The 25941-nt window shown below is 43.4% G+C and overlaps 1 protein-coding gene across 3 annotated transcripts in view; it reads left to right on the forward strand.

Annotated features, from left to right (window-relative positions):
• Positions 1–25941, forward strand: part of TGFB2 (transforming growth factor beta 2) — a 79966-nt gene that overhangs the window by 42613 nt on the left and 11412 nt on the right. For all 3 annotated transcript variants that reach the window (XM_061185317.1, XM_061185315.1, XM_061185316.1), the window contains one exon: positions 8427–8590. In XM_061185317.1, coding sequence (XP_061041300.1) covers positions 8427–8590 — 164 coding nt within the window. The remainder of the gene's footprint in view (positions 1–8426; positions 8591–25941) is intronic.

Here is a 25941-nt window from a genome sequence, read left to right on the forward strand (position 1 = left end):
GAAGATTAGCTGTATTTGCTTTCCTTTTCAAACTAGATAATCCAGACCATCTCTTCCTCTTCACATTTACCCACCCCCAAGTCATAAATTTAATACATTAGCAATAATAGTCTGTCCCACTTGGTGAAGTTGGTAAATAGCTTGCAATCCTAGCAGGGTGTGCCCTGTTGCTTATTAGTTTAGCTTCAGGGCAGAGCAGGAAAGCAGCGCAGTGCCTCAAAGTAATTAGGCGATTGCCTGACAAAGAAGTTAGGCCACAAGCAAGAAGCTTACAGACAACACAGAGACGAGCTCCCGGTACAAGACACGCAATAACCATTATGTGCATCGCTGCTATAATTTTAGAAAGCTTAGAGAAAGATTTTCAGGCTAATAAGGAGCCACTACACCCATTAAGCATGTCAAACAGTCCACACCAATCATCGTGGAGCTGCAGGGAACATGCAGTAGTTTCTGGAAAGGGGAATGTTGAAATTTGTCTGTTCTGGGCTAAGAAGGCTCTCTGCAGCAGTGAGCAAGAATGTCCGAGAGGGTACATTTTCATCTTTATTTTGGCAATGTTTGGTGTAAGTCTGGCAAGATTTTACTCGTTTCTCAATCTGTAGAAAGAGATTAAAAATAAAGGGTGCTTCTCATCCATTAAGAGATTAAGGGCGGGATCCTACATTTCCAAGTTTAACTTGTTGTTAGTGGAATCAATGCATATTGCCTTCTTTCTGTTGACCTTGTTGGGAGACATCGCTGGGTTCTAGAATAGCTGTGTGGATAACTATGTCATGAGGTCATTGGCCTTTTTAAAGGCCATTAGTGGACCAAAATCATGGCGATTTTGCCCCTTCCCCCTTTTTTTTAACATGTAAAAAAAATTTATTTATTTTATTTATTTATTTTTGGCTGTGTTGGGTCTTTGTTGCTGCGTGCGGGCTTTCTCTAGTTGTGGCGAGCAGGGGCTACTCTTCCTTGTGGTGCGCAGGCTTCTCATTGTGGTGGCTTCTCTTGTTGTGGAGCACGGGCTCTACGTGCGCAGGCTTCAGTAGTTGTGGCTCATGGGCTCAGTAGTTGTGGCTTGAAGGCTCAGTAGTTGTGGCTTACGGGCTGTAGAGCGCAGGCTCAGCAGTTGTGGTGCACGGGCTTAGTTGCTACGTGGCATGTGGGATCTTCCCAGACCAGGGCTCAAACCCGTGTCCCCTGCATTGGCAGGCGGATTCTTAACCACTGTGCCACCAGGGGAGTTCCGCCCCACCCCCTCCTCTTTTTTTTAGAGAAAAAGAAGCACAGATTGAAGAGAAGTAAGAAAAGAGAGAAAGAAAATGGAACAAAGGAAGGAGAGAAAATAAGGAGAGAGAGAGGAAAAAAAAAAAAACCAAGAGAGTTGTATGTGCTTTAAAGAATGAGGCAATGGCAGAGAAGAGTGGCTTCAATCACCTACTCCAACCAAGAGGACAGCCTCCCACTGTGATGTCATTCCAAAGGAATATGTCCCGTTTGTGGTCCACCTGCCCGCAAAAGTGGGTCCGGGTGCCCTCTCCATACACAGTCCTGAGCACGATGAGAAACGTAGGAGAATCAAAACAAAATAGGTGTCTCCACATAAGTGGGGTTTTTATGAAGGTGATGGAAACTTTGGAGTAGACGCTAGAAACACCGTGTCTGTCATAGTTCAAGAAAACCAACCACTGTGGGTCAGCATCACTGTGAATTTACTTTTTCTTTTTTGGTTTTGTGTAAGAAGGGGCCAAAACGGTCCTGCTGACAGTGTGCACAGTCTCAAATAGCAGCTAGATGAAGGCCAAGTCACATAAGCTGATGCTGACACAGTGACTCCCAACTGCCAGCAGCACATTAGGTCTGTCCCCTGCTCGGAGACACCCACTTTCCATCACAGATGCTCCAGTGCTGGGTTACATTTAATAGGAGGGATGGCCGGGGAGAACATCAGAAACCACTGGTGATGGGCTCGCTGTTTATTCCTCAGTCACTTTGTGTTAAATTGCTGTGACTTGAATGTCAGCAGTGTTTGGGATGGGGTAGTGAAATCCAATCTATCTCCCGTGTGCCAAGACAAATTTGAGGAAACCCCCAAACACAATTGTCTTGGTTTCTTGTTGGCTGTGTCCGCGCACATACAAATAGCAGCTCATTTCTTGCCCTCCAATCATGTGGCGGGTTGCTTGTCTTGCTGCTCTCTGGGGAATGTCTAATGAACCCCAAACTACTTCCCTCAAAGCTGGGGATGTCAGGAATGAGGGACCACTACACCCGTTAAGCACTGTCAAAAGTCCACGCCAATTACGGCAGAGCTGTAGGGAAAGTGCAGTCATTTCTGGAAAGGGGAATGAAGAGTTTGTTCTGTTTGTTTGAGGAGCTTGGGGATGAGAGCCAGTGGATGCTACTGAGGATAGAGGCACCAGGCACATCTTGTATGGGCGTCCAAAAGGTCCTGGGCAGTCCTAGTATTAGCAAAGTGCCTCCTGGGGGGAACTTCCGCCTGAACAAGCCCCAGATCTCCAAACCAGAGCCATTCTTTTAAGGAGTATCAGTGAAAATACTGGGCCTTGCATTAAAGTTTCTGGAGCTTTACTGCAAGGTCAAACAGATCTCTAGTTATGCAGGAGCTACTTCTTTGTGCCCGTTTTTGCAACAGTGCTCCAGTGAGGGTGTTGGTCTTTCTGCCTGGGGTGGGATTCATGTCTTCGACTCAGGGGACTCTTTTGCACGGAAGGCAGGATATTGTGGTGAAAAGCCAGAGCTTTTGATTGCCAGGCCAGCTTCACCTTGCCCTTAGCCAGGAGTTATGTCACTCTCCTTGCTCTTGATTTCTGAATCTGTGAAATGGGGATTAAAAACACCTCCTTAGCAGACATGAAGCATATAAAACTATTAGAAAATGGGAGGGGACTGTGAAGTAAATTCTGAGGCTGCAGTGAGACCAGGCCATTCTTTTTAGGGTGGGGATGGTGGGATAGACATATTTTATTCATCCCTAACTAGTTCATAACACTGAAGGGAAGGGAAGCCTGGCCAAGTTCATTATGGTTAGACATTGTCTAGGGCAGATGTTATCAAATCTGGATGTAAAACAGAATCACCTGGGATTCACACAGTAGGTCTGGGATAGAGGCAGGTAATAAGCATATGCATAAGCCCCCCATGTGACTCTAAAGCAGGTGGCGAGGGACAGTCGTCTAATGTAAAATTTAGGGGAGAAAAAATACTTTTTGGAGGCTCCATCCGTGGAGAATATCAAAATGAGAGTGATGAAATGACAGAGCTGCAAGTGAGCTGGGTGGCCATCTAGCTCGGCCTGCTACCAGATTCAGGATAGATGGTTGAAGCCTTGCCTCCCAAAGGCTGAGCTCTGGACATCCTTGGGGTATTTCTTTCAGGCTCCAAATCTACACTTTCTGTCAGAGCTCCTCACGTATTGGTGATGCTGTAAGACCTTTCTTTGGTTTTTGTTCAGAGTCATTTATAAACTGTCCCAGGACACTTAGCTGCTTCTGCCCCTTCTCTTCTAATTAAGTTAGGTGGTAAGAGAGTGTTCTCTCTCGGTGGGACATTCAAGGAAGGCCCAAGAACCATTTAGCATCTTTTTTTTTTTTTTTTTTTTTTTTTTCCATTTAGCATCTTTGTTGCAGGATGGAAAGGGGGAAAGGAAGGGACATTCTTTTTTTTTTTTTTTTTTTTAATAAATTTATTTATTTTTATTTTTTTATTTATTTTATTTTTGGCTGTGTTGGGTCTTCCTTGATGCACGCAGGCTTTCTCTGGTTGCGGCGAGCGGGGGCTACTCTTCGCTGTGGTGCGCGGGCTTCTCATTGCGGTGGCCTCCCTTGTTCCGGAGCACAGGCTTCAGGTGCGCGGGCTTCTGTAGTTGTGGCTCTCGGGCTCTAGAGCGCAGACTCAGTAGTTGCGGCGCACGGGCTTAGCCGTTCCACGGCATGTGGGATCTTCCCGGACCAGGGCTCGAACCCCCGTTCCCTGCATTGACAGGCGGATTCCCAACCACCGCGCCACCAGGGAAGCCCGGAAGGGACATTCTTGAGGGGAAATTTGTGCGAGACCCAGTGCTTGAATGTTCTGTCTGCTCACTTGTGTGAACTGACAACCTGAGTCAATACATATGAGCTAGGAAATTATTTACTTCCTTATATAGATGAAGAAACAGGCTCAGAAAAGCCCACTGATGTCCCTGTTGCCCCATAGCTAGGACTTTTTGATTTGGGGTTAAAATTCAAATGGCCTTAAAGGTCCCACTGCATTCGGATACTATAAGTGTATGTGACTGTGGAAGGACTAGCTACTTTCTCCCACTGGGCTGCCTCTGAATATGCTGCCAGCCTCAGCTGAAACAGCCGCCCCCATGCCCTGCCCGGAGATGTTCAGGCTGTCCTGGGGGCGAGGGGCAGGGGGCTGAGCGCCAATCCCGGGGAGGCCTGGAGGTGACGGGAGGGTGGCCCAGCACATGAGTGAGGCCCCATGCCCCAGCACGTGCTCCGTTGTCCCATCAGACTTCACGTACGAAGCCTAAATTCAAAGGTGAAATGATTAAGGGTCTCAAGATGGTGACCACAGAGCATCAAACTCCAGTGTGAGGCTTTTCTGAGCTTGGGACCCGGTGCCACCACCCTGGTCACATGCCCATGAAGCCATCCCTGGGCCATGGGGAACCAAAGAACTCTAAGTGAAGATTCCTGACCGCAGGGTGCTAACACAAGGAGAAGATGATTTACAAATGAGCTAATCAATAATTTGGAAGAGATGACAAGTCAACCTAGAATGCTTATAAAAGTAGCTTGTGATCCTATACTATCACAAGGTTTAGGCATCCTGTACATGATTACTTTGTAAATCAGTAGCTAGATTTCCTCCTTTTCTTTTTTTCCTCTGTCTGTTCCCCCAAGTGGGATTTAGCAGGGTTGTGTGGCCAGGGTTGAGGGGAGGGGAATACCATTCACTGGGTGTCATTCTGGAATCTCCCATGTGCAAGCTTTTCCACGAGAGGAAGGCACAGGGGACAGAGGGTGGCAGGGGAGGGGAGGAGCAGAGCAAGCCTGGTGGTCTGAAATCCACAGGGCTAGAGGAAGGTGCATCTGATCGGACCGAAAAAAGTGGGTCAGACATCGAGAGGAGAGCGCCAGCTAGCATGAGTGTGGGCAAGTTGGCAAAGGTCAAACACAAGTCCCCGACTACCTGGCAGTGGGGTAGGAACTGGATCGGAATTCCAGAGGCCTTTAGAGAGATGTCCCATTCCAAAGGGGGAAATGAGTTCTTAGAGAAGGTGGAGAAAAAAGCTACATCCCTCCAAGGCTAGATGGGTGCATTAGGACTGCCCAAGCCGTTAACTACCTACCCAGCCACCCTGAGCCCAGGAAATGAGCCTCAGCATCCAGGCTGGGTGTAGAGGGGCCACGTTGAGCTCTTTGCACCAGGCGTCCAAAAGCCTTTATGAGGTAAGGGCAGGGTCACAGGCTAGGCCCCAGCACTTTGCTGTGATTTTTATTTTTTTCCCCCAAATGTAAGGATATTTGGCAAGTCGCTCAAGTTCCTCAGCCAGGCAGGGGACTGGTGACCCGTAGCAGAGGGCAGCCAGGGACAGCTGGGGCTGACCCTTAGAAGTGGTAGTCAGTTCTTTAGTTACCAGTCTTTATCCAACGAGCTCCCACTCTCGGGTGCTGGAGCAGGGGTGTGGGAAAAGCTGCTGTGTCCTGCTGGCCTGGTCCCTTCACTGTGGTCACAAGACCAAAGCTGACGCGCTGGTGGGGAATGTTCAGCTGCCATTTCACCTCCTGTGTTAACTGCTTCGACTTATAAAGCAAGAACCAAAACTGTGGATTTGTATTATCAGGCAGTTGAAACAGCCAAAATGGTTATAATGGCCAGAGGGGAGGAGGGCTGTTTGCCAGGGTATAGGAAGCAGAGCAGAACAACGTACTTAACTATCAAGCGATTCCTGTAAATATTTGCAAACACCCCTTCAAAGCTCGAAAGCCTAGGACAGGATCATTGGATGATTTGCTTAGAAGAAGGAGAAACAAAATTGACCTCCTGGTCCAAAGCGGCCATAAAAAGAAAGTGTGTTTATGGGCAGAGGACCAGAAAGGGAAAAAAATTGTTCAAAGTTTAATAAACACAAAAGAGAATAAAAATAAATCTCAAGAGCACTTATTTACAAACTTGATGGAAGGATAAGGTTGGGGTTGGCGGGTGTGAATGATGGGTGTCTGTGGAAGTAACACAGGCCTGAAGGGGGTTCCAATAAGAGGGAGAAAACCAATGAGATGTTTACTCTTGCTAATGACAGGAAATACACTGAAGCAGCTTTGCGCTTTCAGGATGCTCTTTCAAAGCATGTTTGAAGCTTCTGCTGTCTAATGGGGAGGCCATGCGAACTTGAATGCAGCCACTAGGCCTGTGGAAGGTTCTGGCCAAACTAGAGAGTGTGTGAAGCCAGGAGGCCTGGCCCCAGCCCTCCCCAGGCCTCTCTACCTGGGCCCCCAGACTGTTTTCAGCTGAGCTGATCAGGATGGGACAAGCCTGTCCAATCACCTGGGCTGGGCACGTTCCAGCGGAGAGAAAGGTCAGTTTGTTCCTGCAGCTACCTTTGCAAATTGCTAAGCTAGGGGGCTCCCCAAACCTTTCTGGCTGGGTGAATGTTTGTCTGCTTGAAACTGTCCACCAAGTATTTCACGGTAGTGATGCAGCAGGCCATCCCCGTGTCCGCATGAATACCTTCTTTTCTCTGAAACGTGGGTGCTTTAGATTTGGGGGGTTTTGTTTGCTTGCTTGTTTGTTTTTGTTTCTGAGGCTTCTGAGCTACAAAGCCTCAATTCACACAGTCCTTTGTGAAGCAGTCATCGAGCAGAGCATGGTTTGAAATTCACCACTTCCCCATGAGCTGCTTTCCAGCAGCCACAGGACATGGGAAAGGGATGGGGAAAAGCCTCTATGAGGGAAAAAAGTTCAGAGCTCTTAAGATGAGGAAATGTTGGTGTGTTCCTAGCATTTTTTTTTTTTCGGTGTAATTGTCAGGGCATGGATTTCCCAGGAAATCACAAAAGGTATTTATTTCTATTTTAAGATGACCAGGATGGTTCATTTATTTAATAAGAAGCTAGTCTTGCCAATAGCCAGATGCCTGAGTCTTTCAAGACTCCTGTTGATGACCAACTTCGTAAACAGTGGATATTTGGTGAACTTCATGTGTGCAGAACCCTGTCCTAGGTAGATGGGGAAAAAGAAAGACTTGGAAAATATGGTTAGTCCTCAAGATTCTTAAAATTTCATGGGGAAAACAAAATAAGCAAACATAATAATGAAGTAATAAAAACATTTGTAAGAAGCCATAAAAAAATGAATGGTTATGTTGCAATGAAGTGACACAGTTGAGGAGGGGGTAGAAAATCATGGAGCCACCAGAGTTGGATGGAACATTCCAGAATAATGAAAGTAAGTTTGCAGGAGATTTTGGAAGAATATTGTAGAAATATACCTATTCTACCTATACTGTAGGAACATACCTGTAGCAGGTGGCCTTCCCAGTGTAGGTGCTTAATAAATCAGTGTTGTATATGAAGTATGGGGATAGAATTTGGACTTGCTTTGGTTTGGGGGTAACCTCAAGTTGCATATTCAAAGGCAATGACAGGTTACTACAACATAATAGCAAAATTCTAGCAGCCCATGAACTTGAAATTGCTGTGGGCTTTCTGCATCTCTGTATTTTTCATGGCTCAGAACAGAAGGCATTTGGGTTGATTTTTTTTCTCTTCATTAGCTAGGATTCCCTCCCACCAATGGACATTTATGCCAAATAAAGAATTTGAAGACTGGACTGGTATAGCCAGTATCTGTGTATTTTTATTCAAATGTCCTCACCCTAACTTGTCTAGAGGGTGTATTTGGTCCTATGTGTGTGAAAGACCAAATTATCAAAGCCAAAAAAGATGCAGTCCATGAAGCTGGAGAGAACAGAGTGTTTGAGTGCCAAAATTTCAAGGAAAAAAATACATGGGCAAACTGCTTGCCATTAGGAGCTCTTTTCCTGGCACAACTGATGAAAGTGTACGCAAGCCCGACGGCTCTCTCCAGGCATCCACTGTCATGAACTTGTTCCAATTTATAACCATCTAGGGTTTTCCACCACTCTGTCAGCTTTCGAAGGAGAGGGTTAACTTTATAGCCTCAAATGGAGTTGGAAGTCGTTTGTTAATCCCTATTAATCGGTTGCTCCTGTAACCAAATGCAGATGTTTATATTTTTTTTTTCTGGTTCAATTGTTAATGATATTAAATTGGCCATTGGAAACGAAATTATTCTGTAGATATTTCCCGTATGGTTTCTTAAGACTATCTCATGCTGCGTGGTCTTTTGTGAGAGAACAATGGATTTTTATCATTTTGAATGATTGCCCTAACTTTTTACAGATGCCATCCCGCCCACTTTCTACAGACCCTACTTCAGAATTGTCCGATTTGACGTCTCCGCCATGGAGAAGAATGCTTCCAATTTGGTGAAGGCAGAGTTCAGAGTCTTTCGTTTACAGAACCCGAAAGCCAGAGTGCCTGAACAACGGATCGAACTGTATCAGGTAACTTTTGTTTGGGTTGTTTGAATGGACAATCAGTTTGAAGTCTTAGGATAAAGGACTTCCTACAGACTGAGATTTTCTGAACTGAGATACGCTACGCCATTTTCTACACGCATCATCATGACATAGACCCTCATTTGTTATTCCTCTCACCGTGACAGTTCATTCCTCACTTGCTCAGGAAGGCAGAACATTTAGAGTGAAGGGGGGAAGCTCTGGGCATGAATGGCTAGAGTGCCCACCCTCGGGAGGGCTCAAGTCCAGAAGTCCACCCCCTACTCTGTAAAGTCAGATGATGTAGGACCAGTCCCACCCCAAGGAGGGAAGTCAGCTACCTTTCTTTTCTCATTCGATGGCCATCCCTTTCTCCTTTTCTTCCCTCGTCACTGCCTTCCTGTTGTCTCTCTCTCCATCTCTTTCACTCTCTTTTCTTCCTCTCTTTGCTACCTCCTGTCTCTTCACTAACCTCATCCTGCCTCCTTTTCCTCTCTGATTCTACCCGCACTTTCTAGTCCATCCCACACCAGATGCACATCCTCTGGTCACCACTGTCCACCATGATTCCAGGCAGCCCTGACATCTCATCTCCCTAAGTACAGTTGCTAGGCAGCTGCGTCAAAAGATGATGATGGTGGTGATGATGATGATATGATGATGATGATAATGATGATGATGATGATGGTGATGATATGATGATGATGATGATAGTGGTGATGATGATGATGATGATATGATGATGATGATGATGGTGGTGGTGATGATGATGATGATGTGATGATGATGGTGATGATATGATGATGATGATGATGTTGGTGGTGATGATGATGATGATATGGTGATGATGATAATATGGTGATGATGATATGATGATGTTGATGATGATGTGATGATATGATGATGATGATGGTGATGGTGATGATGATGATGATGATGGTGATGATATGATGATGATGATGATGATACCAAGTTACTGAGATGTGAGAGATGTTCTTAACAGCTTATTACTCACGTGGGTTATTGGGCAGTAGCATCAGCTTTACCTAGGAGCTGGGAGAAATGCAGAATCTCAGGCCCCAGCCCAGACTTACCAAATCAGAATGCACAGAATGTAGATCAGAATCTAGATTTTTATCAAGATCTTTAGGGGATCTGATAGACATGAAAGCACTGCTCTGAAAGTCCTGAGTTGGGCAAGGGAGGCAGACCTTTTACAGAGGTCATAGTGAATATGTCATAGTGTCATATGAACAGTGTCTGTAGAGGGCAGAGTTGGAAAGATTTCACCAGGGACTTGACGTTTGTGTGGGGCCTCAAGAAGCATCTGTTAAAACAGGATGAGGGATGGTCATTCGTGACAGAAGGAGCCACTTGTACCAAAACAGGGTCTCCTTTGAAGGGGCCTGTTGAGGGTACCAAAGAGATGGTACTCAGTGCCAGGAGGTGAGGAGAGACTAGGGCAGAGTGTTGCCCTCCAGGGAAGATATGTAGAGGGAGACTGAATAAGAACAGACCCGAGAACCCCAATGTTAAGGAGGAGGCATGTGAGACAATATGACTAAAAAGCGTGCTTACTTGAGGGAATGAAAGGAATTGACATCTGCATGTGGAGACCTCTAATTGTCCTGGATTGTAAACATTTGGAAATTTTGGTAATCTGGATAAGACTTTTCTTTGCATTTATCGGGAAAATGGAAAAATTCCCACACAAATAAGCATTGTACATGGAATCTCAGAGAATGAGTTTGAAGTTGTTAAAACAGTTTTAAAGTACCAGTTTACATGTGTGTTCATGAAAAGTAGTTCTTACTTAGATCCTCAGGGACCTCTCCGTGGAGACCTTAAAATCTTAATGGGCGTTCTAAGAGTATCAGACAGGGTCGGCTTTCTGTGTACCAGCCCCTCTGCTAAGCCCTTTATAAGTATTGCCTCCATTTGTATACACAGCTCTCCTGTGAAGTTTGCATGATGAGGCATCTTTTTTTTTCATTTATTGACATATAACAGACGTATAACATTGTATTAGTTCAAGGTGTACAACCTTGAATAAGGTTTTGATATATGTATATATTGCAAAATGATCACCACAATAAGTTTAGTTAACATGTACCACTTCACATAGTCACATTTTTTTTCCCTTTGTGGTAAGAACTTTTAAGATTTACTCTCTTATTTCAAGTATTTAATACACTATTACAAACTATCGTCACCATATTGTACATTACATCCCCAGAACTTATTCATCTTACAACTGGAAGTTCGTACCTTTAGACCACCTTCACTCATTTCAAATATTCTTTCTACTACTGGATTCTTTCTCCTTTTTACAGAGGAAGATGCTGAGTCACAGAGAAATTAAGTCACTTGGCCAGGGTCACACAGCTACGAGGAGGCGGGGCTGGGATACAGGTCCAGCTCTGATTCTCAAGCACTCACTCCTCACCACATTTGCTGTTTGTAGCAAATCCTTCCCTACCTCTTTGCCTCAATATCAGCCAGAATAGAAGAAAAATAAGAGAAACTAGGCCGGCCAGAGGGTGGAGTGGTATTAGGAGGGAAAGCAAAGACTGAGTTCTCTGAAAAAGCAGCTTGATCAAAGGTAGCCAGAGATATTGCAAGGTGATTTGAAAAATAAAAACAAAAACATGATTCCCTGTCCTCTTTTTTCTTCTTTTTCAATTAAGTCTCTCGTACATGCCTCTCTGTGCAGATAGATTGTTCTCTCTGGCCCTGTTTCAATTACGCGACTTCAGTTAATTGAAGGCAAGGTCTGTTAGGTTTTGTTGCCTGTAACGTAAGCTGCTAAATCACCGTTATTCTTTGGCTCCTGACCTTGCTCCGAGGAGTGGCCTCTGATAGCGGGTTACTGATGGTTTGTCTTCCTCCCAGAGGCCATCTCATCTCCGGGAGCGGATCTGTCCCTGGAGGCTGGTAATTTAGAGGACCTCAGTGAGTCCTCAGTGGATGTGTACCTTCCCAGAGGTTATTGCAGCACTGGCCACCCCGTGACACAAGCAGCAGGCTCTGCTCCAATTAAAGCCCCCCAATTGGAAAAGATACAGCCCCAAACAGAAGCTCATCGTCTGGAGAACATGACCTTGGGCTTGTTCAGTGACACTGAACACAGGATCCAGGAAGGAGGTAGTTTTAGAGGAAAATAAGGAAGAATAACATCTCCTTATCTATCTGGAGCTCAGCTATGTGGCAATCTAACCTCCTGAAACACAGCCAAAGTCCAGGTAGTAAGTCAGAGAGATCCCTGAGCACCCTCACAGAAGACACAGCGCACACACACACAGCTGACTCACCGGAAAGGCAGCCTTTGGTCCTCTCTGGGACCACAAGAAATTCGAAGCACTGGATTAGAAGGAGTGCTGGGGGAAGACACTCTGACAGGAGGAGATGACCCTTTAGACTTGAGATGTTTGCCTGTGCACCCCAGTAATGCCAGCCCAGAAGATCAAGTCATAGAAGGCAGTGCCTGTATGGACAATTCTCCTAAATCTTATCCTGTTTGTAGTTAACCCAATCTTTATCTCTGTGGCACCCTATCTGGATTCTGACATCTGCTTGTGGCCTTTTTATTTGGAGTCCCATTTTTGGCTTGTTCTTCTTCAACTTGCCACTTGCCTTCCACGCATTTGGAAGTCTTTGTGGCCTTCAGTGATAAACTCCCTCTTCAAGTCCCAGGAGAGAAATTGATGCTTACAATAACGGCTTTCAATTATGCAGGTGAGGCTAAATTATAGTCAGGGAACTGAACACGTGCCGTAAAGTACTAGAGAGTTTTCTATGCAAAATTGCTGAAATGTTATTTTGAAAAATAAAATACTCAGTGCTTAAATGGGCAGCTCTGTAGCTATGTGGAGAGCTCAACTATTCAGAAGAACAAAGCCTCTGAAGTTTCTAGATCCCCTTCGACTACTGTATTACTGGATACATGGTTGACAATCTACTTCCTAGAGGAAGAGAGATAGGATGACTAGGCATAGGTTTTCAGGGTGTTTAGATGATTGTATGGATGATTTATTAGGATTCCTCAGGACATCGATTTTAAGCAGGGGGAGTGTGTGTGTGTGTGTGTGCCCACGCGCGCGAGCTCACATGTGGGTGCAGGAGGTGCTTCCCCACCTCTAAATGCCCTGGGGGAGCTTCTACAAGGCCTGTCCACAGTCCCTTTCCTGGAGATTCTGATTCTCCCTGGAGAGGAAAAGATTGGCCTCTGGACAGACGTGGTTTCGAAAAGCTCTCCTCATGATTCAGATATGATCATTCTCCATTCTCCATTGGGAATCACAGATTTAAGGCATATCCCAAGTTTTGGGGGTCATTCTGTCCCATAAAATGTATATGGGTCCTCTTTCTAGAGTCCGAATCCCAGGCTAGAAAGACCTAAGATAGCATTTCCGGGAGTGAGTTCAGAGTTAGTTTTGTCCAGGGCTGTGCATCTGTTGATTTCTCCCTGCCTGGGAGAGTCAGGATACCCGAGCTTCTGTGGAAATCATGTTTAGTTTGGCAAGGCGACTCTCACTCTTCTCCCCTCTACAGAATAGTCTGTCAGAGCTGTGATGAATGGTGGTAATATAAAACCACACTGTCCTCCTGCTACCTCTGACTTCTGTTATGTTAACAGGCTCTAAAGAGCGTATACTGGTGTGATCGTGACTTCAGATGTACACCAGTATCGGAGGGAATACGAAAGGGATAAAGCCTTCTGATATGAAGGGAAAAAGGGCAAAAAAGAGGAAAACTGAACATTTTTCCAAATAGGAGTGACCCTTACCATATTTTTAGAGATTTATGACAAAGGCAGCCTTTATTGAAATATGCTCCGATAAAGCTCCAGTGCTCTGGGAATGCTTTTGAACCTACTAATATTTAGTAGAGCTCTCAGCCCATTTGGAAAATGGAATACATCTTTCTCTGATTAAGTTGTGCTTGTATTTATGATTAAAATCATGCCCAGAGTTATGAGAGGGAAAAAAAATAGGAGAGGGGAATCTTCTTCAATTGAATATCACCAACAAGAGCAAGGGTATCTGCCATCTTGGAGGGGGCTAAGTCCCCAATTTCACAAGCAAAGAAATGAAGCACCAAGAAATTAATAACTTATGTAAGGGTGCCCATGACCTCGTGGCCACGTGAGACCACCAAAAAATACTTATGTTTAGGGGTGCTGACCTCAGAGGGCCTTGGAAATCCCAGCTATGTCTAGCTTCCTCTCACCAATTTACGCCCTTTTCACACTTATTTCCCATTTCTTTTTTTTTTTTAATTGAAGTATAGTTGATTTACAATGTTGTGTTAGTTTCTGGTGTACAGCAAAGTGATTCAGTTTTATATATATATATATAATATATATATATATTATATATATATATTATATATATACTTTTATATATAATATATATACTTTTTCAGACTCTTTTAGCTTATTACAAAATATCAAGTATATATTGATATATATATATCAAGTATATATATATTACAAAATATCAAGTATAGTTCCCTGTGCTATACAGTAGGTCCTTGTTGGTTATCTATTTTATATATAGTAATGTGTATGTGTTAATCCCAAACTCCTGATTTATTCCTCCCCCCCTCCCTTTCCCCTTTGGTAACCAAAAATTTGTTTTCTCTGTCTGTGGGTCTATTTACTGTTCATTTAAAACTTTACCACCTCTAGGATAATAAAATTTGTACCTTTGTAATGTTTCGATGATCTAGTCACTGTATAACAAAACTACCCCCAAATTTCATCGCCTCAAGTATCAATTATTTTATCGATTTTTAAGGGTCAGAAGCTTGGGCAAGACTTGGCTGGGCTGTTCTTCTGCTTCATGTGACTTTGACTGGGGTCACTTGATGGTATTCAGGTAGCAGCTGGTCTGGTCTAGAGGATCTGTGATGAGTTTGCTCATAAGCTTGGAGCTTGGATGGGATGACTGAGCCCCTCCGCCTCTCTAAATGGTTTCAGGATGTATCCACGCAGTCTTCCCAGAAGAGTAGTCAGGCTTTTTACATGAGGCTCAAGGGGCCAAGTGTCCCAAGGCGAAAGCTGCCAGTCTGCTTAAAAACAAGGACCAGAACTAACAGACCATCATTTTCACCTTATTCTATTGATCAGATGACCTACAGCCCAGCCCAGATTCAAAGGGAAAGGAAATAGACCCCAACTCTTGATGGGAGGAGTGTCAAAGAAGTTGCAGCCATCTTTAATCTGCCACACTAACCCACTGTATGGAGTCGTAGTGAGCAAACTCCAAGTGAGCTCCTCCTAGCTTGGCACCAGAAGTGGTGCCAGCCATCTACAGATAAATCAGACTCAGACTCTGCCTTCCAGTTGCTCAGGATCTGGTGGAGGAACAGACGTGTAAATGGTGTCTCAACAGTACCGTCTTTCCACTAATAGAGATATACCCAAGGGACTCCTAGAACAAAATTTGGAGAATCCAGAGGAATGCCTCAGAACTCATTCCTTCCAGAAAGGGAGCTGTGAGAATTTGGGGGCAGTCTGCCATCTTGTTTGGACTCCTTGGGTGGACAGGCAGATAATTCCAATACACCATGTGCCTGACTCAAGAGATTTCTTTGAGCCCAACAATATTTATAGCAGGAATATCTGAATGCATCAGATTGAGATAGGAGCAGGTTTGGTTAATTACTATGCACAGCATTTTCTTTTATTCACTCGTTCACTAGTCACCCTTAATGAGACAGCATGGTGTAGTGTTCACTGGTATGGGCGTTGTGATCCAAGTTTTTTTTTTAATAATTCCAATTCACTTGCTGTTTATTGTAAGGGTGAAATAAAACAGTGTATATAACTGTCGGATGGAGAGTTGGCAGTCAACCTAGGTTAGTTCCCTTCCTTCCTCGTCATCTCTTAGATTTTGACTTCTAAGTCTTTGATTCCTCCAAGAGGAAGAGCTCTCTACAGAATTACCTGCCAAAGTCAGTTGCCAGGTTATCATTAGATTAATTTATTAGCTTGAGACCACTAAAAAAAACATGCAAAAGAACTCCCTGGGAGGCAATGCAACATACTGGGTTCATACATCATACATCATACATCAGGAGAAAAATGTCACCTTCTCACATGGGGCTGGTGTGAGGCCACAAATGTTGGTGTCAGATCTTGGTAGAATACAGTCTGCTGGTAGTTCCCTATTAATCAGTAGAAGATAAAGGTGTTGGGATGAAACAAACTCGGTGGATTTCCAAGGCACCTTAGATTTCCCGACCATGGCCTTAAGAGGGGCAATGGTGGTGTTTATTTTTGTAGAGGTAGGGCGTCCAGCTTCAGTTGAAGTCACCTTTGCCTTAACAAAGGAACTCCCCCCTCTACAGAATACTCTATCAGACCTGTGATGAACAAAAGTAAAATAAAATCTGTCCTCCTGCTTTTTCTGACCTCTTTCTTTAATCCTTGGGATTGATTGATTGATTGATTGATTGATTGATGTATTTATTTATTTTGGCTGTGCTGTGCAGCATGCAGGATCTTAGTTCCCCGACCAGGGATCAAACCCGTGCCCCTGCCGTGGAAGTGCGGAGTCCTAACCACTGGCCCACCAGGGAATTCCCAATCCTTGGATTTTAATGCCGAGTTGGATTTGCATTTGTACAGTAATGGGTTTGTCAAATGTGATGAAATCTCATCTTTAGAGATCCCTTGCAAGGTTATACAAAACAGCGGCTAAATCCTAAGTCATTTATATCCATTTATCTTTGGCTTCAAGCTGTATAGTCCATATGAAATGATTTTTCAGATTTGAGGGTGAAAGAGTGAATTGATGTTTACGGAGCAAAATAAGTAAAGAAAGATTTTAGTGGGGAGGAGCGAATCCCCAGCTACTTTTAATGGACATTGTGTCTCATCTCCGTGAAAGATTTTAAACGATGCACACCCCTAAGGCTTTACAGTGATAATTCAAGGTAGATGGCCTTGGCCTGCTTTTTATTTATTATTTATTTATTTATTTATTTTTGGCTACACTGGGTCTCTGTTGCTGTGCGCGGCTTTCTCTAGTTGCGGCGAGCGGGGGCTACTCTTCGTTGAAGTACGTGGGCTTCTCATTGCGGTGGCTTCTCTTGTTGTAGAGCACGGGCTCTAGGAGCACGGGATTCAGTAGTTGTGGCACGCGGGCTCAGTAGTTGTGGCTCGCCGGCTCTAGAGCACCGGCTCAGTAGTTGTGGCGCACGGGCTTAGTTGCTCCGCGGCACGTGGGATCTTCCCGGACCAGGGCTCGAACCCGTGTCCCCTGCATTGGCAGGCGGCTTCTTAACCACTGCACCACCAGGGAAGCCCTGGCCTGCTTTTTAAGGGACTCTAAAGCTGCAAAATGAAGGGTGAGGTTCCTGTCATTGCAAGGACCACAGCACTAGTGGGGTTAATGAAGATTAACCTTTTCCTAATCCCAAACACATGCGCATAAGTGCCATTGTACACGCGCACGCGTGCACGCACACAGAGTTCAGCTTTCAGTTCTCATATTGCCCAAGGGTGTGTAAAATATAAAGAGGGCAGCCAAGAAACCCGACTGTCTGTTAAATTTGACTTGCAAAAAGTGCTACTGAAAAAAAAAATTTATACTGTGCTCCTGTTGTCCAGAATTTTACAGCGTACAATCCCCTTAATACTGATCCTAACTCTGGCGCCACGTTGGCGATACACGAGGTATAGTAACCCACTTTAAAAAAAGCCGTGAGGTATAATAAACACTTTGTTTGTACAAGGCTATTAATATCTCAGGTTTTTGCAAACTGATCGAATGACATGCTCGCCTCGTAAGGAAATTGGATGGTTATCATTTGCATTAGGTTCTGACGTTACCCAAAGCCTATGAACCCTGTGAGCAGACAGGACCCCAAAAACGGTGTGAACAGTAGTCCTTCCCCACTGTATTCAAAGAAATGTTAATAATCGTGCTATGGTAACTAATAATTCTCTGTTCTTTTGCGTAGTGTGGCTCAGTAACCATGTTGAGAATTATCGCTAACCCATGCCGTACTTACTGTCTGCTGGGCACTATTTTAAGTGCGTTATAAAGATTGATTCATTTAATCCTTATAATAACCTTATGAGGTGGTTACTATTATTATCTTCATTTTACAAATGAGGAAACTGAGGCACAGAGAGGTTGAGAAACTTGCCCAGGCCACACAACTTGGAAGAGGCAGAGCCAGGATTCTAACGCAGGCATCCATGCTGTTGACTGCTTTGCCCTACTGGAAGGAGGAGCCCAGGCTTTGGAGTCGGGCTAGTGTGAGTTCCAGGTGTGGCTTTCCCCCTTGGGGAGTCTGAGGAAGTCACATCACCGAGATGATTTCTGTATCAGTAAAATGTGGATAAAAGCACCTACTTGGCAAGCATTTTGTAAGACATGGAGAGAATGCATGGAAACTCCTAGCACAATATTAGTCGACTCAATGGTTACTATTATTATTATTATTGTTTCCAAAGCATTGACTTTGAACTTTTATCAGAAAGGATCTCTTAAATTTACGATCTGCTCCAAATCTGTTAGTAATGAAAACTCACCTTAGCCCCTAGTGCTGCGGGTCCTGGGTTTGCAGTGGCTGCCCCAGAAGTTAGCTTCAGGACTTCCTTAGATAATATTTTCAACTCACGCTGTGTGTGGTGGTCTCATTCAATTGCTGGTGAGTAGCTCTGGGGAGGAAACAAGAGGAACATTGCAGCCAGTCAGCCCTGGGTTCACCTTTCACCTTTTTTATTTAGTAGCTTTCTGGTCTTACAAATCACTCATCTCTCTGAGCCTCAGATTTTCTTCATCCACTGGAGGTTGACAGTTCTTGTCTAATGAGTTGCTGTGAGGAGAACACAGCTGTAAAGTGTCTGGCACGTTGGCCGCGTCAGGAGTGGATTATTTTCACCAGGGTTTTGCTGGTCATCTAGAACATGGTTTATACTTCCCCTAGAGTGGGTTTGTGATTGTAAAACTACTCCGTGATGATGTCAGTCGTCTCTGGTTGGATGATGCCATTCATCTCTGATTGGATGAGGTGTCATCTGAGAGCAGGATTATGGGAACAGCTATGGTGTTAGCATTCTGGGTGTTTGCTTTATAAAAACTCCAAGGGCAGCTGTGATGAGTTGGGGGCTGTGATGTGTCTTGCTTTTCTTTTTGAAGAAACCATTACAGAGTGACTGACCCCGGTGGGGATGTCTTTTTTACCTCATCCCCAGCCCCGTAACTACCTCTCCCTGCCTCACCACCACACGATTAGGCTTGATACCTGCTTCCTGGATTGATTTCAGTAGTTTTATTTCCATCTTGTAAATGTCTGTCGACTTTTCTATAACTCCACCAGGGCAAAAGTTGTTCCAAGGGAGGATATGTGTTTATTTCCTGATAGCAACAGTAATCAGAATATTTGGGGGGAACTTTGGGTTCTAGAACTGTGTTCACAGCCTACAAATACATAATTGAGAATTCCTTCAACGGGGACAAATCTGGATTTTTTGAAAGGTACTATTGGTTTTTTTAAACTGCCAAAGTTCTAAATAAGAGGAACATAAAAAGTAATTAAGTTGATTTTCCTATTTAATGGCAGTTTTTAAAAGATGGAGCCAAAATCCAACCACTTCTCACATCTCTGCTGCTACTACCCTGGTCCCAGGGGTTCTTGTCTCTTGCTTGGGCTTTTGCAGTGGCCTCGTCTCGCTGTTTGCACCCTGGCCACCTTCGAGGCTGTTTGCAACACAGCAGTGAGGGCGATCTCTGCCGAGAGGTTGGTCCGATCCAAATCCCCTGGTCAGAGCCCTGTCGTGGCTTCTTACCTCACTCCGCGTAGGAGCTAAAGGCCTTCTTGTGCCTTCTGAGGCTTTCCCTGGCCTATTGTTCACTCGCGCCCCCCAGCCGTGACTTCCCCCGCTCAGGGGGCTCCCCCATCCTGGCCTCTTTGCTGTTCCTCGGACACCCTGGGCTCACCCCCTCCTAAAGCCTGCGGCTGCTGTTCCCTCTGCCTGCGGTGCTCTTTGCCATTTTCCCTAAGTCTCCCTCTCTTCATTCCTTCAGATCTTTCCTCGAATGTCACCTGCTCAGAGACCTTCCTAGCCAACCTGACATCTGACATCTCAGGGTCCCTCTTCCCAACGGTTCCCGTCCCTGTTCTCCACGTTTCTCCTCCATACTCTTGTCACATGCTATACTTGATCTTCTCCATCTTCATCTTGTTTATGGTCTTGTCTCCACCTCTAGAGATAATCTCCCAGAACAGCACCTGGTGCATAGATGATGTTCAATAAATGTCTTTGAGTACATTGAAGAAACATTTCAAAATAAGATTTAAGTACAAGGATTATATATATTTATAACTGGATCACTTTGTTGTACACCTGCAACTAACACAACATTGTAAATCAACTATACTCCAATAAAAATTTTTTAAAAAAGAGTTAAGTACAAGGAACATTGTGGAAATAAGCGTGTACCATCATCAGGGGACTCTTGAGAAACATCAATTATTTGGATTTGGAAATTCTGCTAGATTTGTTTTAAAGATACCTCTGTAGCTATTAATGAAGAAAGAAATGTTGATAGCTACCCATTTTCTGTTACTTATTCAGAGCTACTTCTGGTTAAGTGAATAATAACCATGTAGGAAAAATACATATATATATAATACAGTAATGAAACTGATGCTCTTGGATAACCCGTAAACACGGTAGAAAAACCATGCTCTTTATTTTTTTAGACTCATTACTTTAGAATCACACCCTCTAAATTAAAGGGCTCAGCTGAAGGTAAGCAGGGACTTGAGTTACAGTACAGGTCATATGGGTTGTTGGGAGCCAGGAAGAAGGAAAAGGGGGGTGGAAGTGTGTTCCCGAAGTATGTGTGTGTCTGTGTTTAGTCAGAACAGAATTGGAAGGGAATATCAAATGAGAAAATCAGAAGATATGGCAGCTCGAAGTTTTGTTGGGGACACTCATTCCCCCCGTGGTAGGAAACAACTGGATAATTATTAACATCCTTAGGACTGAGCTGTGTGGTTTGGTCCCAAGGACTGACTTGACCTGTGGTCTTGACTTCATTTCTCATCAGATTCCATCATTGACTGTTGTATGGCACATGCCTCTTTCCTTGCCTGTGCGGATGTGACTTGTGTCTGGCTGAATCGTTTTCTCTGCTGTGTGATTTATATCTGATGCTCTTGTGAATGAGGTCGAGCTGCAGCATCACAGAGACTTCCGTTTACACAAAGGACTCCTTCATCCCTCAGACCTGTAGAGATGCATTTGCTTGTTTATGCACATGTGCAGTCAGCACAGAGGCCCGTGTGTGGAGAATGAAAAAAGTGAAGGAAAAAATAAGGAATTATGAGGTGTTTTCATCACAGAGGAGAGGCTTTCCTGTGTGTGTGTGTGTGTGTGTGTGAGGATGTGTGTATGTGTGTATGTGTGTGTATATGTGTTTGTGTGTATGTGTGATGTATGTGTGTGTATGTGTGTGAGTGTGTGCGTGTAGCTTGCTGGTGTCATTTCCATAAAGGTCATTAAAGACCTCTGTAGGCCATACTTTTACTGCACATGGATCTGTGTAATACAGAAACATACCATTGTGCATTATGTTGTACTGTAACGAGAAAGAGTTAATATCGGGACATAATAATGTAGATATCTCAGCTCCAAAGAGACTGTATTTTTAATGTGAGTCTTTCTTTTGAAGCTGATGTGTATTCCATAGGTGTGTGCTATGCAGGCTCTTGTGAAGCTCTTGTGAAGTATGCATTCCTTACGACCTCTTAGAGGGATGCAGTCACAAAGGAGCCATGGCAATTACAGGACGTGGTAATGGGAGAAGTAGGATAAGAGCTGGGTCTGTTAGGCCACTTTCCGAAGGATAATCATGCAGTGTGTCAGTTTGTTAGACACGCCCAAGGTGACCCAGCGCTGTTCAAGGAGGCTGCAATTAAACAGGGACAAAGGGCTATGTTTATGCCTCAGTGGAAGAGAAGCCGTTTACCCAGTTCTGATTCTAAGACCCCACTTTCTAGTACTTGGAAATTCTACTTTCTTGCTTTTTCTCGTCATTTTCATTCCCACACCAAAATATGTTAAGTAGAAAGGGTAAAATATGTATAAAATTGTTTACATTGTCAGGTGATTCTTTGTCATCATAGATAGATAGATACAGATATGGATATATAGATAAAGATGTCTGTTTATCTATGAAGTCTCTGTGAGGTGTATGTCCATGTGTATGTGTAAAATTCTGAGAAGTAGTTTCTATCACTATAAATGACTGATTGTTCAGGGGCTTGTATGTCACTTGATCATATATGTCTTTCTAATGAAGTCTGTTAGTCAATAAGAATTTACCAAGGATGGACTGTGTAAACTACGGTGGAAAAAACTCTGTGGAAGAATAAGAAAGGAGTGTTTTTTGCTTTGAAGAACTTCCCCGTCAGATCAAGCATCAGAACATACACAACCCACAGAAATGCATGAACACCTACTGTTATAGGTTGAATTGTGTCCCTTCAAAAAAGATATGTGGATGTCCTGACCTTCAGCATCCCATAACGTGACCTTATTTGGAAACAAGCTCGTTGCAGATGTAATTAGTTAAATTAACATGAGGTTACACCGGCGTAAGGTAGGCCTCTAATCCTATATGGTCAGTGTCCTAAGAAGACAGGCATGTGCACATGCAAAGATGCTCAACACCCCTAATTATTAGAGAAATGCAAATCAGAACTTACAGTGAGGTATCAGCTCACAGCAGTCAGAATGGCCATCATCAAGAAGTCTACAAATAACAAATGCTGGAGAGGGTGTAGAGAAAAGGGAACCCTCCTACACTGTTGGTGGGAATGTAAATTGGTACAGCCACTATGGAGAACAGTATGGAGGTTCCTTAAAAAACTAAAAATAGAGCTACCATATGATCCTGCAATCCCACTCCTGGGCATATATATGGAGAAAACTCTAATTGGAAAAGATACATGCACCTCAGTGTTCATAGCAGCACTATTTACAATAGCCAAGACATGGAAGCAACCTAAGTTAACACTGACAGATGAATGGATAAAGAAGATGTGGTACATATATACAATGGAATACTACTCAGCCATAAAAAAGAATGCAATAATGCCATTTGCAGCAACATGGGTGGACCTAGAGATTATCATACTAAGGAAGTGATGGTTTATGTTTGCCTGACTTCAAAACCTATGAGCCTTTTCCCTACACTAATGATTTCCAAAGGCACTTGGCAAGCGCCATGGGTTCTTCAAAGAAACCTGAGGAACCACAGAGGGTATGGAATGGATCGGCAAAGATGGGCAGGACTCTGGCTTAAACTGGGCCTCACACCTTACGTACACTAGTGAAGTTCTACTTTGTTCTGCTGTATACAACACAAGACAGGGTGTTGATTAAAGAAAACAAGACCAACCAGAAAAGAAGTAACTATGGATACAGCACCAGGTTATGGCTTTGGCTCTATACAGTTTAATACTGTTATCGTCAAGCTGATGAAGACATTGCATGCACAGTGGCTGGTACTATGGCGAGGATAGTTTAGATGTTGAAGAGCAAACAAGGTTCAGAGAGATTCTAAAATGCTAAAAACCCAGCTCAGATAAGAAGTTCGAAGTTAACGGAGATATATGTGGAATTTCCATTTAGGTTCAAAAATGAATTGCGTCAATATAGACTAGAACAGTAGTTCTCCGAGTGGCCCTTGGACCAGCAGCTTGTGCATCACCTAGGAACATGTTAGAAATGCAAATTCTTGGGCCCCAGCCTCATCCCTATTAAATCAGAAACTCTATAGATGTTTCAGTAAGCCCTCCAGATGTGTCTAATGCAGGCTAAAGTTGGAGAACCACTGGTTAGAAAAACCAACCTTCCTTCTCTCTTTGCCTTCCTTCATTTCTTTGTCTTTATTCCATGTCTTTCCCAAGAAAGGACTTGGGGTAGAAAATCTGACTTAATGATTTGTGTAAGAACAAAGGTTTTATTTTACAAAAAGTTTGGAATCAATGGTGTGATGTGGCTCCTGCCAAAAATAAATAGTTTGCATTAAAAATAGTGACCAGAACAAGGGAAGCATGAGGCTCCCCCCTCCCCATTTGGCATATTCTGTGTATTTGCCATATTCCGCTAGACTGTACCTAGAATTTGTTGAGGAACTGATTTTAAGAGGGACATTGAAAAGGGGCTTGACAAGGGTGGAAAGCACCACAAACCTTGTCTTGAAGGAAGAAGTTGGGGGAAGCCATCTCCTGTGATGGGGGGCTGACATAGAGAAGAAAGAGAATTTTTCATCTTGTTCCAGAGAGCAAAATACGTACAATGTTCAAAATCCCCCTCAACTGGTATGAACAGGGCAAGATGTTTCCAGGCTTTTCCTACAGGGCTTTGGTAACCCAGGTAAGTCCTTCAGGCCTCTTCTCCTCCTGTTGTAGTATTCAGATAATAAGGGCTAGGATGTCTACCTCACAAGGTTTTGTGAAGACTGAAAAATGTGAAAATGTTTCACATTTTTGAAAAGCTAACATCATTGTATGAAGATGAGGCAATGGTACTATTATTAACTAAGACGAGTTGATGGAAAGTTTAAATCCAAGATAAAGAAAAATTTCAACCTACCAGTTGGCCCAAAGTGGGATGATCTTTCTCAACAAGTAGCAAGTTCACTGTCGTGAGAGGTCTTCAGATAAAGCCAGAGATGTTAGCGGATGAATTGTTTTGGGTTGGAGAGACAGCCCCTAAGGGCCTCTCTGACACCAGTGTTTCATGACACGGACGTTAGTGCGTGAGATGAGGCAGATCTAAGAGGATGGTGCTCAGAGCCAACGGAGTGAACGTTTAATTCAGCATTTCCTCATCACTCCGTGCACACCACTGCAAACATTTTAAACACTGAAATATATTTAAACATTAAGTACATTAAAAACATTTAAAAGGAACAAGATGGGCCCACACTTGTTAACCTGGTGTCAGTTTTTCTCTCCAGCCCTATTGTTAAATTTCTCTTTCCATTAGAAGTCTGGTTGAATGGGCCCCTGGGTCCTTCTGTAGATCTGTTGATGTCTGAATATGGAAAGTAAAATCGAATCCCCAGTGCTTTCTTATACCTTTTTGCGATGTCTCATAGGAATGGAAGAGGTGTCTTTCACGAGGTCTGAGCCAAATCCTGAGTTGATTTATAGCATTATTCCTTTAAGACTAAGCTCTCCTCTGGCTATAATTTTGCATCTAGAGTTCTGTTTCTTTTTTTTTTTTTTTTTCTTTTGGCCCTAAACTATTGGGTAACATCAGTGACTTTTGCCTCTCTCCACTCCCTGACTGGCTGGTTTCCAGTGGCAGAGAAATGAATGGATCCTTTTGTGTAGGGAGTTTTGTAATTCAGGGAAGAACTGAGAGCTTTGCCAAAGGCGATATGTGGGTATTTTACACATATTACAGATAATGTGTATATATCAATAACGTAATGAAGGTACCATTCAAGCATGGCTGTGGGTGGTAGCTAAGCAAGAGACAGCTAAATCTCATTTTTAATATATTAGAAGCTCTCTTCTAATTCAATCAGGAACAGTTGTTGTTCTGTTATTTAAAGACAAAAAAGCCAGTTAAAGCAGGGAATTATAAAAACATGAGTTGGGGGGCAAACTTTATATTTTAATTTAAAACATATGTATGTGTATATATGTGTACAACACACACACACAAACACAATTTAAATGCTGAGTTTTTTATAAAATACCGAGGACTTTTCGTTGACTGTGGCTCTGCCTATTGCCAATCCATGTCTTGTTTTTTGCTTAAACCACATCCATAGTGCATCATCAATACTTTCTAGTTTTTAGTTTCTTTGAAGAAGAGAGAGATGTTTCAGGACAATTGCTAAGCAAACCGAGTGCAGGATCCTTCTAGATTTTTAACATATTATTTCCTTCTTTGATAGTTGTCTCTCCCACATCTAAAATTAGAAAAAAATATATATTGTGGTAAAACATACATAACATAAAAGTTACCTTAACCATTTTTTAAAGTATGATATTCAGAGGCATCAAGTAAATTTACAGTGTTGTACAACCATCACTGCTATCCATTTCCAGAAATTTTTCATTATCCTAAATGGAAACTCTGTGCCCATAAAAAATAACTCCCCATTCCCACTACCCCCAGCCCCTGGTAACCTCTAATTCTACTTTATACCTTCATGAATTTGCCTATTCTAGTTATCTCATATAAGTGAAATCGTACAATATTTGTCCTTTTGTGTCTGGCTTATTTTACTTGGCATAAAGTTTTCAAGATTCATCCATGCTGTAATATGTCAGCATTTCATTACTTTTCATGGCTGAATAATATT

This window comes from Eubalaena glacialis, chromosome 3, assembly GCF_028564815.1.
Source record: "Eubalaena glacialis isolate mEubGla1 chromosome 3, mEubGla1.1.hap2.+ XY, whole genome shotgun sequence".
NCBI classification, from domain to species: Eukaryota; Metazoa; Chordata; class Mammalia; order Artiodactyla; family Balaenidae; genus Eubalaena; species Eubalaena glacialis.